The 14,508-nt window shown below is 50.7% G+C and overlaps 1 protein-coding gene across 1 annotated transcript in view; it reads left to right on the forward strand.

Moving 5' to 3' along the window:
- The window catches only part of SLC7A5 (solute carrier family 7 member 5), a 55,029-nt gene extending 42,067 nt beyond the window's left edge, over positions 1-12,962 (forward strand). The window contains exons 4-10 of the mRNA XM_020989202.2: positions 1,584-1,628; positions 4,991-5,114; positions 5,922-6,025; positions 6,433-6,529; positions 8,307-8,456; positions 11,507-11,684; positions 12,170-12,962. Of these exons, the coding sequence (XP_020844861.1) occupies positions 1,584-1,628; positions 4,991-5,114; positions 5,922-6,025; positions 6,433-6,529; positions 8,307-8,456; positions 11,507-11,684; positions 12,170-12,225 (754 nt within the window). The 3' untranslated portion in view covers positions 12,226-12,962. The remainder of the gene's footprint in view (positions 1-1,583; positions 1,629-4,990; positions 5,115-5,921; positions 6,026-6,432; positions 6,530-8,306; positions 8,457-11,506; positions 11,685-12,169) is intronic.
- Positions 12,963-14,508: the final 1,546 nt, after the last annotated feature.

Consider the following 14,508-nt stretch of genomic DNA (forward strand, 5'->3'; position numbering starts at 1 on the left):
AAGAGGCTACAGGATGCAAGAATACTTGGTCAACAAGGAACACCTGCTTGCCTGGATGGCAGCAGATCTGGGAGCCTGGGGCTCTTGTGGAAACACACCTTCCAAGTATCCATCGATTCAGGAAAAAAACTGATTAGAGCAAAATGGAGTAGGTCATGGCTGGCCTCGTAGGCAGTCCTGGGCTGTGCAGCTCAGCCATGTTCCCCTGCACACTTCACTTTCCATTTGCTGCTTCCACAGTCACTGAGAGATCATTGTGATGGGAGTCCCTGGGCATCCTTGTTTACCGATAATTTCTCCTTTATTTCTGCCACCTAATAAGAAGCCTCTTCAACTCAAATATTTTGATACCATCCCAAAGTTATGAACCATTACTTAATTAATCTATCAAAGTTTACAGAGACAGGGCAGTTTAGGGGGACAGTGAAGCAACTGTATCACATGGATGGTAATACTGCCTCCGGCTTGGATACCAAGGAACAGAGGAATAGATTGAGGAGACTGGAGGGACTCCATTTTTTTCTGATGTGCCCTCTCTTTTACATCAGACATGCCCACATTAAAGTCTACATTCCAAAGATATGAACGTGTAAACACTTCCCCCTCCCTCCAGTTCAAGTTGTAGTCATGTTTGATTCTCTGTGACCTCATTTGAGATTTTCTTGGCAAGGATACTGGAGTGGTTTGCCGTTTCCTTCTCCAGCACATTTTACAGATGAAGCAACTGAGTCAAAGAAGGTAAAGTGACTTGCTCAGGGTCACGCAGCCAGTAAAGTGTCTGAGGCTGGATTTGAACTCAGGAAGATGAGTTTGACTCCAGGCCTGGTGCTCTGAGCACTGTGGCGCCCCGTCGCTGCTTCTCCCTCCAGCAGGCTGGATAATTGAGAGTTCAGTTCAGTAGTAAGAGAATAGAGAACTCTTGTGGCTAACTGGAATGTCACCAGGACTGTCTGCCAGGTGACTGACCCTTGAGGACTCTGGTCAGGCGGTGGAGAGCAGCTGGGCACTACTGTGCGCCTGGTGCCGTGCCAAGCACTGGATCACAGGTCCAGGCCCGTGCTCTTGTGGGTTCAGAGGTTGAAGGGTGAACCTCTTAGGAGAAGGTTTCTTAGGACCCTACGAGGAGGTGACATTGCCTACTACCTCATTCACTATAGCCTTAGGAGTTCTTGGAGCACTTAGGTTTCTGTTTGATGGGAAATAACCTGGGACCCTGCCCTAAGAGTCTCTCCTGATCTGGGTGGCCATTGCCTAACTTTGAAGCAGGTGAGGCTTAGCTTGTGGACTGTGAACCCACCCCAAGGTATCTATTCCTCGGGTCTGGAAAGCTCTGTGTCATGTTGGGAGCCCTTGGAGCCAGGACGGCCCTCCATTGGAACCGAGTCATGTCCAGAGGATTTATCCTCAGCCCTTGAGGCCCTGGAGCCCATTTTCTTACCAGATCTGAGCCCCAGGGGTGGTGGGAGGGAGATCTTCTTTGGCAGCTACTTCTGGCCTATTCTCCCATCTCTGTTGATTTCATTGTCAGTTTTCTGAAGACCCCGGTGAGGGGAAATATTTAAACTCTGTCTTTTAAATTTCAGGAATTATTTGAATTTTGTCACAGAGGAGATGATAAACCCTTACAGGTACGTTTGATGAATGGAGACATTATGATTATGATGCTAATGAACTGCAGAATAATCTGGGCTCTTCTGAAAATGAACCCAGTGTTCAGGCGTGTGAGCTGATGCTGTATGTGATGGGACTTGGTAGTGTTCTGTCTCCAGTCAAATAAAACAAGACTTACCACAACCCCACGCCTGTAACACTTCGGTCCTGCTTCCCTCATAAAAACCAGTTGCCCTTTTCTTGGAGGTTGGGGTGCTGAGAGTTCGGGACAGATCTAGCCACGGGTTAGCAGAAAGAGCTTTGATTCGCGTCACCACATATGCCAAGAACTCGCTGGTCACAGCTGGCATTTACATGGCAACTTAAGGTCTGCGAGATGCTTTACAAGTGTGTGAGCCTCACAGCCACCCTGGAGATGTAGGTGCTGCTATTCCTCCCACTTGACAGATAAGTAAACTGAGGCAGGCAGATTAAAGGACTCACCCAGGGTCGCCTAGCTTTGAACTCAGGTCCTCCTGACTCTTGGTGCTGTGCACTGTGGCGCCCTCTGAAGTCAGTACCCATCTCTGGGCCTCAGCTTCTTCATCCATAAAATGAGGGGGTTGGACCAGACACCTCTCACTTTGCGATCCTGTGATCGCCACTGGCCTTCCTCTTGGGTGCGAGGCTGAGGAGACAGGGCCCAAGGATGGGACCTCACCTTCTGGCTCTCCTTGGAAGGAGCTGTGCCCCACCCTGTTAACATTTGGTGTTTGGAATCACAAGTGCACACAGCCAGGAGAGGTAAGGCCAACCCACTGGAAGAGCTGCGGAGATGCCATTGGGAGCATGGACTCAGAGAGCTGGCCAGGGCTCTGATAAGGCTGCAGCTGGACTGAGCTCAGGGCTGCTTCAGGCCAGGCTGGAGAGATGGTTGGTCTGGAAGGCAGGAGACGGGAGCTCCCTGGGCAGCTAAATGAGGAGGTCTGTCATTAGATTATTTTTTAAATAGAGAAGCATTTGCCCTCAAGTGTGTTTGCTCAAACGCTGATGCACCGAGGATTTCCCTTGGAAGAAAGGAAACTGCAGTAAAAGCTGAAGGAGAAGGGAGGCAGGCGGCCATCTCCGTTTCCAAGACCGGCCAGTCTTCCTTACCTTTGTGGTGTGAAGGGAGGGAGCTGTAAGCATGAGAGCGGTCTGAGTGCCAGCACAAGCCACTGTCCAGCCGAGCAGAAGGCAGTTAGGACTTATGTAAGAGGCGGCCGAGATGATTCCTTTGGTCCCTGCCAGCTGGTGTCGAGGCCCGTGGAGATGCCTCACAACCGGTACTGTGTATTGATGTGGAAGGTTATTGGTTCTCAGTTAGGCGCCTTTCTCGTTCTCTTACCTTGGAGGTAGCTGCTGCTAGGGATCCTATAGACCTGCCCTCTCATTTCATAGAGGAAAAGGTCAGAGGTAGCAGGTAGTAGGTCCAGGATTTCAGCCAAGGCCCTGACCCACAGGCAGTCATCTTGCACCTCCACTCGCAAGGTGGAATGTCAGCCAACATTATCAGCCTGATTTTCTGCACCCTGGGGGTAGACAGAGACGTTTAAGATGGAATGGGGGCCCTGCCTGCAAAGAGCTCCTCGTCCAGCTGAAGTGACGCACAGTGCGTGACCTGGGCCAGAGGGCGTGTCATCTGTGGGCTGGATTGAGTGGTCAAGGAAAGGCTTCATCAGCAGAAGCAGAGGGATTTGAGGAGGATGGCTGGGCTGGGGTGCGATGGGGCAGCTTTTCAGGCCCCCCTGTCTTTCTGTGCATTCCCATTGCACCAGAAGGCCAGCCCTGTGAAGTTCCTGAGGGGAGGAGGGCTGATTGAGGTTTTTGTCTCACCATCTGGTAATGGGCTGTTTTGGGGCCAGACGTGGGAGATGAGATTCAGAATTAGGGGAGAGTGAGCAGGGGGAGCCCCGTGGCTGAGAGCTGGGGAGGTGGCAAGGTTGAGGGCCCCTGCCGGGGTAGGTAGGGATTAGGAAAATAGCTTCACACTCCAGTGTCCTGTTCAGTAGTTTGACCTGTCTTTGTAGTTAGAGTACCTTAGATTGGTATGTTCACAGGCACATTGCTTACGTTGTTTGGAAGGGGCTTAGTGTCCTTGCTTTCACTGCTTCCTCATGGGACCGCGACCTCCAGGTGCAGAGGACAAGTCTTCTGGGCTTCCCATCAAGGGCCTGGCTTCAGGCCCTGCTTTGCCCCTTACTGCATGTGAGGCCTTAGGCAGTCACTGAAGGCCTTGGAGCCCCCATTTCCTCATTTCTAAATGGAGAGGGGCAGACTCGGTCTAGGGCTATGAGAATCCAAGTTGAGTTAGTCTTTTTATTTTTATATATATTGGGGGAGAGGGGTAGGGTTAGAATCAAGACAGTAGAATTTGCTCCAGGCAGGCCTTGTATTATTTTATCAAGCACTTGCTGCGATGCTGGGTAAGAGCAAAAATAGGTATTGGGCAGTCATTGAAACACAAATCAGCTCTTCATTGTAGCTCCTGGTATACACCATGTTGGATTCTGTAATAGGACTGGATTTTAATGGTGAGGGGATAGTATCCAAACCTCTTGGAGCCTTAGGGTTATTCTCAGTAACACTTCTTGTCTGTTGTTGGAGGTTTAGGATGTACACATGTGGATCATTTAGAATCATCAACATTAATATCATGCACTAGAGCTGGCTAACATAGTGTTTATGCTTACTAATTGATGAATATCAATTTTATTTTCAAAACACTCTAGCAACTAAGTGTAGGTAGTACAAGTCATCTCCATTTTGCAAAAGAGGAAACTGAGGTTCAGAGGAATTACCATGTTTCCCCTCATTCGTTTCTGTCCCATTGAAATGTAGTGTACTTCAGGCTTCTTGTTAGTTTTATGCTTTTTGGCCCAAATTTTGATGCACTTGTTGGGTGATTGACAATCATTCCATCGATCTGGACCCTCTCGGCCAATCATGGCCTGGGTCCCATTGTCGGGGCTGACAAAAAACTCATTTTCTTTATTTGAGTCGTTTGTCCTCACCAGGGTCCAGATATGCACATGAGTAGGTTTCCACCAGGGTGGATAATGGGGTCTCCAAGGTATCACATACATATCTGATAGATGATTCCCTTTTTGTCACCCCACGGAGAATGCAGACAGCCAGAGGACTCCCTGGAGCTCTTAAACAGAGCCAGAAAGCATGCCCAGTATTCCTCAAGCTCTGCTGGGAAGGGGGCCAAACTGGGGGGTGAGACTCGGATGGGATGCCCCTTCCCAGCTCCTCCCAGGCCCTCAGGGCCTCCTTGTGGTGTAGCTGACCTGCCAAGAGGCAGATGCCCTTTGGGGCTGCCAAACTCCCGCCGCTCACCAGACTGTTCTTCTTTCAGAAATTTGCCCCTGGCCATCATCATTTCGCTTCCTCTGGTCACCTTAGTGTACGTCCTAACAAACCTGGCTTACTTCACCACCTTGTCCACCGAGCAGATGCTGAGTTCAGAAGCTGTGGCCGTGGTACGTTCCTTGTTCCTTTTCCCAGTTCTGATGGACAGTGTCCTCAGGTGGATTGGGCAGCTGGCGCAGGATTAAATTGGCTTTTCTTAAGAAGCATTATCTTTGGAGATCAGTGGCCTAGCAACAGAGGTGTCTGGTAAATGTAGTAAAAGTGGTTTCCTCTGGATCTCCAGTGCCCTCCACTGTTCTTGGAGACAGTTGAGCAGTTAACCCTTTGTGGATAGAGAGCCCTGGGGAGGGTAGTCACTTTGTGCTCGTCTAGCTTTCCATCTTCAGAGTTGCTGTGATGATGTCGTCCTCCTCCTCTTCCTCTCTGCTGACCCAAGCAGCATCTGGAAGGGAAGATAAATTCCCCTGGACTTGGCCCCCCTTCCAAGGTCTTATCCTGCCTTCATTTGTGACCCTTACCTCGTAAGCAGGTTTGAACACGTCCTCCTGCTGCTTAGGAGCTCAGAGGTCTCTTTAGTGGGATCACAGTGCGCCTGGCTGCTCTCGTATTACCATTGGCCTCACAAGGAGGAGGCCGAGGAGCCATACTGGTGGTGCCTTCCCAGTGAGTTCCCAGTTAGAGCCCAACACTGAGGGGCCTGCCGAGTAGCTTGTGTAAAATGACTGGCTCTTACCTAGTTTTCATGCATGCTAGTGACCTCCCTCTATAGGACTGTGATTTTGGACTTAGGGCTAAAAGAGATTTGAAAGCTCTTGCTTGAGGACTTTGATTATATGCCAGTAAATAATGAGTCACAAGTGATTTCCTCATTTCCTTCATGGGAAGTAACTTCCTAATTGCGAGTTCTGTGTTTGTAGGACTTTGGAAACTATCACCTGGGCGTCATGTCCTGGATCATCCCTGTCTTCGTGGGCTTGTCATGCTTTGGATCAGTCAATGGCTCACTTTTCACCTCCTCCAGGTAGTCCTCTGGCCTGTCCTAAAGGTTTCCCACTTCCACAAAGTCAGTCGACACCTCCGGGGATGACATTCCTGGGAAAGAGAGGCCAGGCATTGTCAGGGCACAGGCAGTGGCCATACTGGGGGCTGGCGTAGGAGGATGAGGGCTGGTCAGGACCAGTAGCTGCTCTGGACTGAGGCCCTGGGGAGGGAGGTGGGCACCAGGCAGTGAAGGGGCTGTGCGTGGCTGGGTTTCCATCTGCCTCTTTCCTTCACTGTAGCTTCCGGCTGCTTTTCACTCTCTCTCAACTCTGTCTGGTGCCTCAAGTGGCGCGAATATCTACAAACCCCGGGAAGGGGATTGGTCACGTTCTTGGGAGGGGTCTTACTAGAACAGGAAAAAATGCCTGCCTCTCCTCTTTCCCGCAGGTTGTTTTTTGTAGGCTCCAGGGAGGGCCACTTGCCTTCTATCCTTTCCATGATCCACCCCAAGAACCTCACTCCTGTGCCATCACTCGTATTCACGGTAAGCCCTCCCCAGTCCCTACTTCTGCCACCCTGGGGTGGAGGAAGGGTAGCTGCAGAGTCACAGTGACCTGCCTGCACCTTCTGAGCTGGGAGGGACCTTAGCCTATCCCCTGTGTCCCTTCCCATACCCCAGTCCATGAGAAAGGAAATAGATGGATTAGTTAATTTCAGCAACAGTATACCTGTTTGCCAAACACTCCTGTTCTCTCTCTGTATCCCCTGAGTGTGCACATTCCCCAGTTTGGGGACTCCTGATCCAGGCCCAAACCTTTATTTTAAATAAACGAGCGGTCAGAGGCCACCCCAGGAGAGGGAGTGATTTGCCCATGGTCAAGAAGCAGAGCCCAGCTTTGAGCTTGGAGCTTGGGACTTCAGATACAGGCTTTCTGCTCTGATAGGCACATAGAAATGATAGGATGCTAGCATCGGAAAAGATCTGGGATATCATTTAGTCACACCAAATTCACGAGAATTTATTAAGTGCTGGGCCCTGTGCTAAGTGCTGATATTACAAAGTAAGACAGAAAAGAGCCCCCACCCTCAAGGAGCTCCCAGTCTAACAGGGAAACACCATGCAAACAGCCATGCACAGACAAAATACAGACAGGATCAATTGGAGGGAATCTCAGAGGGAAGGCACTGCAATGAAGGCTTCTTGTAGAAGGTGGGGTCTTAGCCCAGAGGGAGGGCATGCCAGGCATGGGGCACAGCCAGGGGACATACCTGAAATAGTACAGCCCCCTAGGGAGAAAGTGACTTCTCTAGAGATACATCATGGTGGCATTGAGGAGCTGGGACAGAAGCCCATGGCTCTGACTCAAATCCAGTGTCGTTTCCATCATGAAGAAGTTACCCCAAAGCCAGCCTGTGTCCTCCTCTTCCTCCCCTGGGGACCCCCCATCCCCTGGCTAATGGCTCCCATTTGGACAGTGTTAGGGGCTTTACAGGGGCTTTATGAGAATAATCTCAATTGATCCACGCAAGTGCCCTTGTTATCTCAGTTTTACAGATGAGGAAACCTGGGCTCAGCAGTTGATAATGACTCTGCTAGTGTAGCCTGGGCCCAAAGCAAGATTTGATCCCAGGTCTTCTGACTTCATGTATCTCCTGTGTCGCTGCTCCTCGTGAAGAGGACATTATTTGAGATGAGAATCAGTCACTGAGTGCTGATGAGGCTCCCTCTAGGTTCCTGGCACCACAGTGAGCTCTGGGTATATGTAGAAAGGCCATCCCTGCTCTCAAGGGACTCCTCCCTCTAATGGGCAAGACACAGATGAGATAGAGGCGGCATGAACTGGAGAGAATCAGCAGAGGGAGGGAGGCCCTGGTAGGGGCTGGGGAGCTGAGAATCGGGAAAGGCTTCTTGCACAAGCTGGGATTTTAGCTGAGATTTGAACCCAAGGAAGCCAGATGAAAATAGGAAATCTTTGAAAGTTTCTTTAGACAGCATTTTTCCCTCTCCAGTGGTACTCTGTACCCCTTGCTGGACGACCAAAATAGCATTAGTTTTACCAGTTCTCTAGGATAAGCTACTCTCCCTTTTCATTGACAAAGGATTTGTACGCATGTGTGCATGTACACATATGTGCGTGCACGCGCGCACACACACACCTTATTCCTAATGTGTTTTGTTTGTCCTTAAAAATAATACATCTTAATAATGAAGCTCAGGCTCTTCAGACTGGTGTCAGTCTAACTGACAATGAGAGTGGTAAATGGTGATCACCATGCACCTGAGCCTGCAGGCTCACCGAGCTTCTGTCTGTGCCTTGTAGTGCGCCATGACCCTGCTCTACGCTTTCTCCAATGACATCTTCTCCGTCATCAATTTCTTCAGTTTCTTCAACTGGCTTTGTGTGGCCCTGGCCATCATCGGGATGATGTGGCTCCGTTTTAAGAAGCCAGAATTGAACAGACCCATAAAGGTGAGAGATGCAATTATATTTCTTGGGAATCTTCCTCCCTTGCTCAGAGAGGTTTACTTTCTGTTTGGGAAGGTCCTGGATGTGTGTGCTTCCAACTCGGGGCTTCTGGATTTTCTGCAGATTGTTCAGCAAGTCTTCCCTGAATGTCCTCCTAGCAAGGTGAAAGCCGAGGGGGCCCGTCCCCGCTGTGTCCCCACAGGGCAGCAGCGCCGGGACTAACTCAGGCTTCTGGTTCCTCAGGGAATGACTTTTGCTTCCCATGAATTTGTTTCCCTGGTTATACTTGCCTGGGGTTACGCAAAAGGCCAGGCCACACAGTGAGGTTAACACAATACCTGGAGCCCTCGGAATGAAGCAGGCAGTAAGCAGCTCTTCTCTGGGCACTTTGAAGCTAGTTCCTGGTGCCCATCCAGTTCCTGATTGGCAGGTGCCCACCTCACAGTGGGCATTCATAAGCAGCTCCTGCCTTGTTGGCAGGCTTAGCAAAGAAGTTAGGAGTTTCCTTGGGCAACAGGTCACATAGACAGACCCCTTGTCTTTGTGTGTATTCCCTCCAAGTCAAGGTGGAGGCCTGTTTTTAGAGAGTGGAGCATGGAGACTAATTATCTTTGGCCATCCTGTCCTTGGCCCCTTCAGAAGCCTTAGAAAGGAGAGAGGCCTTCTCTCCCTCCGATCCATCCCTCAGTTCTCTTTCTGTTTTGCCATTGGATTTGAAAATACTAGCTAAAGAAGAGACCTGTAAACCAGAATTCCAAGGAGAAAAGTCTAATCTGCTGGCCAGGCCCCAGAGGCTGTGCTGTGTCTTTGGGGAGATGCCCAGCTAACGTCAAAGGTGGTGCTCACTGTCTGCCTTTTAAGGGCACAGCTAAACTGGCATCTTCAGAGACACTTGCCCTGGCTCCTCTAGAAAAGATCAAATCGTTTCCATTCCACCCTTATCAAGGTTTGGCCAGGTTATTACCAGATCATTCCAACCACTGGTTTTGGCCCCAGATCTTCTCACCATTGTGGTAAATACACTGTCCTGCTGGTGGAGCTGACTCGCAGAATTCAGAGGGAGAAGGGAAAGCCTACAAAAAAACCTGTAAGGGAATGCCCTTCCTAGGTAGGACTCCTAGCCTGGTGTCCGTCTGCTCCTTACTGAGATCACGACACTCAGGCCAGGGAAGAGAAAATGTTGGCTGAGGGTTGGCTGAGAAACATCTGCCTGTCTAGCTGAATTCTACAGGCTCTGCTGGGGCACAGTGCAGAGGAAGACAAAGCCAAATGAGGTGAGCCTGGGCCCCCTCATACAAGCTCATCTTGTGCGACCTCCTCACGGCCCCAGCACAACTAGGGTGACAGGCAGGCCTGGCGTAGTGCTTGTCTGTTCACTGAAGGAGCTAGAATTTTGTGTTCTGCAACGTCCTGGCAAATGTTGGGTACATCCCAGGTCTCTGTTCCTGTTTGTTTAAATTAGATATGCAAGTTCCACAAACATTGCCTGTGTGCTTGGAAATCCGTTCCATCTACACTGGAAGCAAATATGGGCTTGTTTGGATTCTGGCTCCACCTGCTGGGGATAAGCCTGAAGACCTTTGGGGACACCCCCTCCCCACCCGAGTCCTCACTACGGTCCCCTTCTGGCCTCCAAAGTGGCAGGCTGACACCTTCCCACCACCCACCCCCACCCTGCTTCCCTCCCTTTGGTCCTTTGTTACTTCTGGCCTCCTAGAATACCCAGGAAGAGGTTTTTCCTGAGAAGTCTTGAAGACATCACAGAATCCCATGTTTCTAGCTTATGATGGGATAATCCAAATGAATTCTTAGTAAGCACTGGGACTGGTCACAGAACCGAGTCTGTAGGGCCTCCCCTCACACTGCCCTAGACCTGCCCTCCAGCCGATGGATGGTGGAGATGAGGCCGTGAGCATCGGAGAGGGAGGCTCTGTGACCCTTTGGATGGCTTTGATTGCCCACGGGGAGGGCAGATGGTCCACTGGGTGAATCATTTACGGAGCCCCAAGAGGCATGAAAATCCTGCAGGAGCACCTTTGGCTGTGCAGATGACTGGGGTCAGAGAATCTCAAGGCCTGGAAGTGGGGTGGGGAGTGAGCCCCTCCTCCCTAGGCCACGCTGGACCTCAACAGGAGTGTCCTTCTCAGATCATCTGGAGGGACTTGACAGAAAGCCACAGGCGTTAACCTGTATTGTACCCAGTGGGGGAGGGCCTGCGGTTGCCTAAGCATGGTTAGTGGCCAAGCAGAGCCTAACCTTCCCAACTCTTAACTCTGTCCCGTGTTTGAGACTCTGAAGTCTCCCTGTTCTGTAGGATGCAGATCCGTGAACATGGAGTTGGAGGTGCCTTCCTAAGGTGCTGTTTTACAGCCTAAGAGAAAACTTTTCTGAGGAGCTTCCTCAGCTCCCATAGCGCCTCCTCCTCAGCAGACTCTGGGGACATCAGCAAGTTAGAACCTGAGAAAACAACTTCTAGGTCACATCCTGCTAGGTCTGCACATTTTCTGTGAAAGCTGAGCTTTTTTGCTCGGAGGGAGTAGTAGTGGGCTTAATTTGCTGATTGCTCATTCAGGAGCTCATTTTTTGCTCATCTACTTCCTGCCAACAAGTGGGGCAGCCAGGTGGCTCAGTGGGTAGGACCCTGGACCTGGAGTCAGGAAGACCTGAGTTCAAATCTGGCCTCCGACATTCACTAGCTGGGTGACCCTGGGCAGGTCACTTCACTGCTGTCTTCTCAGTTTCGCCATCTGTAAAATGGGGATCAAAATAGCACCTACTTCCCAGGGTTGTTAGGATCAGATGAGATACTAAATACTCATGCTTAGCATGGTGCCAGGCGTGTAGCAGACACTTAATTTAAAAGTGTGCATGCGGGGGTGTATATTAACTTGTGAAAGTTGCCGTGCGGGTCCCTCTGAGATGTCGGGAAGCTCAGGGCCCGGCGGGCACGGGATAGAAGCAGTGGAAAGTGGTGAGGGAACGCCAGGCTCCGAATGACGTGTGCTCTTCTCTCAGCTCTCCTGGCCGCTTACGGTGTCCGCTCTCGCCCCCAGGTGAACCTCGTCTTGCCTGTCTTTTTCATACTGGCCTGCCTGTTCCTGATAGCTGTCTCTTTTTGGAAAACTCCGGTGGAGTGCGCAATCGGCTTTGTCATCATCCTCACGGGAATTCCGATTTATTTCATCGGCGTTTGGTGGCAGAACAAACCCAAGTGGCTGCTTCAAGGCATCTGTGAGTGTCGGGACCCGGCCACGGTGCGCGGCGCAGACCCTTCCTCTAGTTACGGGTTGGGCCTGTGCTCGAGGAGACCCGAGTTCAAATCCAGCTGTGTGACCCTGGGCAAGTCGCTCAACTGCTGCCTGCCTTAGTTTCCTTAGCTGCAAAATGGGGAGAATAAGAGCTTTGGCCTTGCAGGATCTTTGTGCGGATCAAAGGGCATAACATTCATAACAAGTGCTTGGCACCGTAGCGGGCATGTGGCGGGCGCCGCTTGTCTGCCCCCCGTCTCCCCTTCCCTCTCCATCACAGGGCGGTGGCTCGTTGGTATTAAAGCCGTCAGATGGGCACTCTGCGCTGTGCAGGCACAGATGTTCACTCTGTGGGCTGATCGGGCTGACCTCCTTTAAGGGCGAGTGTTCTTGTCCGACTGACGGGCAGGCAGGCTGCTCCCACCCATGCCCGTCCACATCACCTGGTTTCCTTTTCTTCCCAAACAGTTTGCACGACAGTCCTGTGCCAGAAGCTCATGGAGGTGGTTCCGCAGGAGTCCTGAGTACAGTAACCCTTTAAGAGGGAACACACAGAGGTCACTTGGAAAGAACACACCCACCCATTCCTTCAGAAAGACAAACGAGTGAGCCCGGCGACGTCCACGCCCTCATCCCATCCTCCCGACGGCCTGGCCAGAGTTGCCATGCCGGCCTTCTCTCTTCCTCTGCTTGAGCCCGGCAGCTTTGAAAGACAGACCCGCGGTACAAATGAATCTCTCCTGGATACCTCCTCAGGACCCCCAGACGGGGCAGGGAACAAGTTGCTGAATTAGGCATTAAGACTTTGGATTGGTGACTGAAAGCTAGATGTTATTTTTGGGGAGTTTTTTTGTTTTCCTTCATTTTATTTTATTTTTAACTTAAGGTTCAGTCTAGTAAATGCCGGCGATACGATTTCTTTTTACGAGTGAGAATATTATTTTTTCAATGCTGCCAACTGTACCCACGTACCTCTGGATGGCATGACACATTGACTCCAGTTCAAGCAGCACTCCTTTGTCGACCTTTCTCCAGTGGTCTCGCAACTTTGGAGAAGGGGGTCTTCCGAAGACCAGACACTCCAGGGCACAAGTGGACAGAACTACTGAGACTTGATACAATGTTGATTTGAAATGGGGGCCTGCACTGATGCCCACGGAGGGTCTGCTTCCGCTCCTCATTTTGTGTTACCGCACAATGATGTTGGGTTGTTGGTTTGTGGTTTTTTAAGTTGTCATAAATGGAGCTAGTTCAAACTGAACCTCTGGATTTTTATTTTTACCTTAGGGACTGGAGGTAGTTTCTACTCACTGGCTGGTTTCCCTTTCCAAAGAACAAAACTAAATGATTAAGCAGCCCCCCGTTGTGGAGATTTCAGTGAGTTTAACCCCCACACAGAGAGCTCCTTGCCTAGTTTACTGATCTTTGAATGTGCCAGAGATAGGGAAGGAGCTCCCAGGCCCCTGGGTTTGAGGTCCGGAGAGGCTTAGGGCTCTAGGGGCTGTTCGGGTCAGGCTCAGCAGCTCTCATTTCGTTATTGTTTGTTTGTCACTCCCACCCTTCTCTCCTCAAGGCCTCAGGCCATTCCTGGAGCCTGGTCCTGTACAGTCACACATACAAGTTCACGTGTGTGCCGGCTGAAGGCAAGGAGGACCCAGGTGCCTCCCTCCGACGGTCAGAACAGATGCAAGAGTGCAGCTGTCCCTGAGCCTTAGCCTGGAACAGTGGTGTACAGGACAGGAAACTGTGCACCCGTGCTGGGTTGGACACAGGCGAGATGGTTGACTCTAGCTTTTTCAGGCCAGTTTAGTCAGGGCTGAAGGGCACTCCCTGCAGAGCCAAGGCTAGGAAGGTCTGCTTTATTTCAGGAAAGGGCTGAAAGGAGTAGGTTTTGATAGTGCCCACTTAGTCCAGAGCCTTCTGCCCAACTTCCTTCTCAGGGAAGGCCGCCAGCTTGTCTGACAGCCCAAGCCATCCTAAACCAGTGGTGGCTATTTATCCATACCTGTTGGACATCTGTTTCCAGTCTTTCTGCTGCTTTGAAGTGAAAAAAGACTCTTCACAGCCCACCTTAATGTGGAAGTACAATTGTCCCCTCACTCATGACCATATTCATCTTGATTGTTATACCTAGGAAATGTGTCATACATTTCCCCAACCTCACAGCGTCTCCTCCATATGAGCAAATCTTGTTAACCCTTCCCTGAAACCTGTATGCAGGCTACTTGAAGGGTGAATCCTGTTGGGAACTCACAGAATGAGAAAACTGACCTTTTATAGTTAAATTGCCCTTCTTTCATGATATTCTGTAAATAGATGAGGGCTCTGGTGCTGAGGAAGTGCAGCCTGGCACTTATCACCTTGCTCTGGAACTCTGGCCATTTCAGAGCGCTTTAGATGAAAAGGGTAGGCATAGATCTTTGTGTCACCAGCAGCCTCAATAGTACAAAGAACTGACCTTTAGAGAACATCCCAGGCAAGTTGTATTGGGTCTGAATCCAGCTAAATTTGTCAGTGGTAGCAACTGTTGGCCAGTTGTGGCTGGGAAGCAGGGGTGGGGGGAAGTGCCCCAGACAGCCACGTGGTGGAGAGCCCACCAAGGGCCTGAAGTGGCAGATGGCTAACAGACGATCTTGAACATTGCCCTGATGTGGGCTTTGAGACACATGCAAGTGAGATGGAGCAAATCTGCCTTGATATGTCTTATTCTTAGTTGGGCAATCCAGAGGATTAAGTGGGTACACAGCAGAGTGGGTGGCAACCCTGTGGCTAATATTATTGCAAAGAGGCTGCTTCCAGGCCACAGG

Source organism: Phascolarctos cinereus, unplaced genomic scaffold, assembly GCF_003287225.1.
Source record: "Phascolarctos cinereus isolate Bilbo 61053 unplaced genomic scaffold, phaCin_HiC Scaffold_2;HRSCAF=192, whole genome shotgun sequence".
Taxonomy (NCBI): Eukaryota; Metazoa; Chordata; class Mammalia; order Diprotodontia; family Phascolarctidae; genus Phascolarctos; species Phascolarctos cinereus.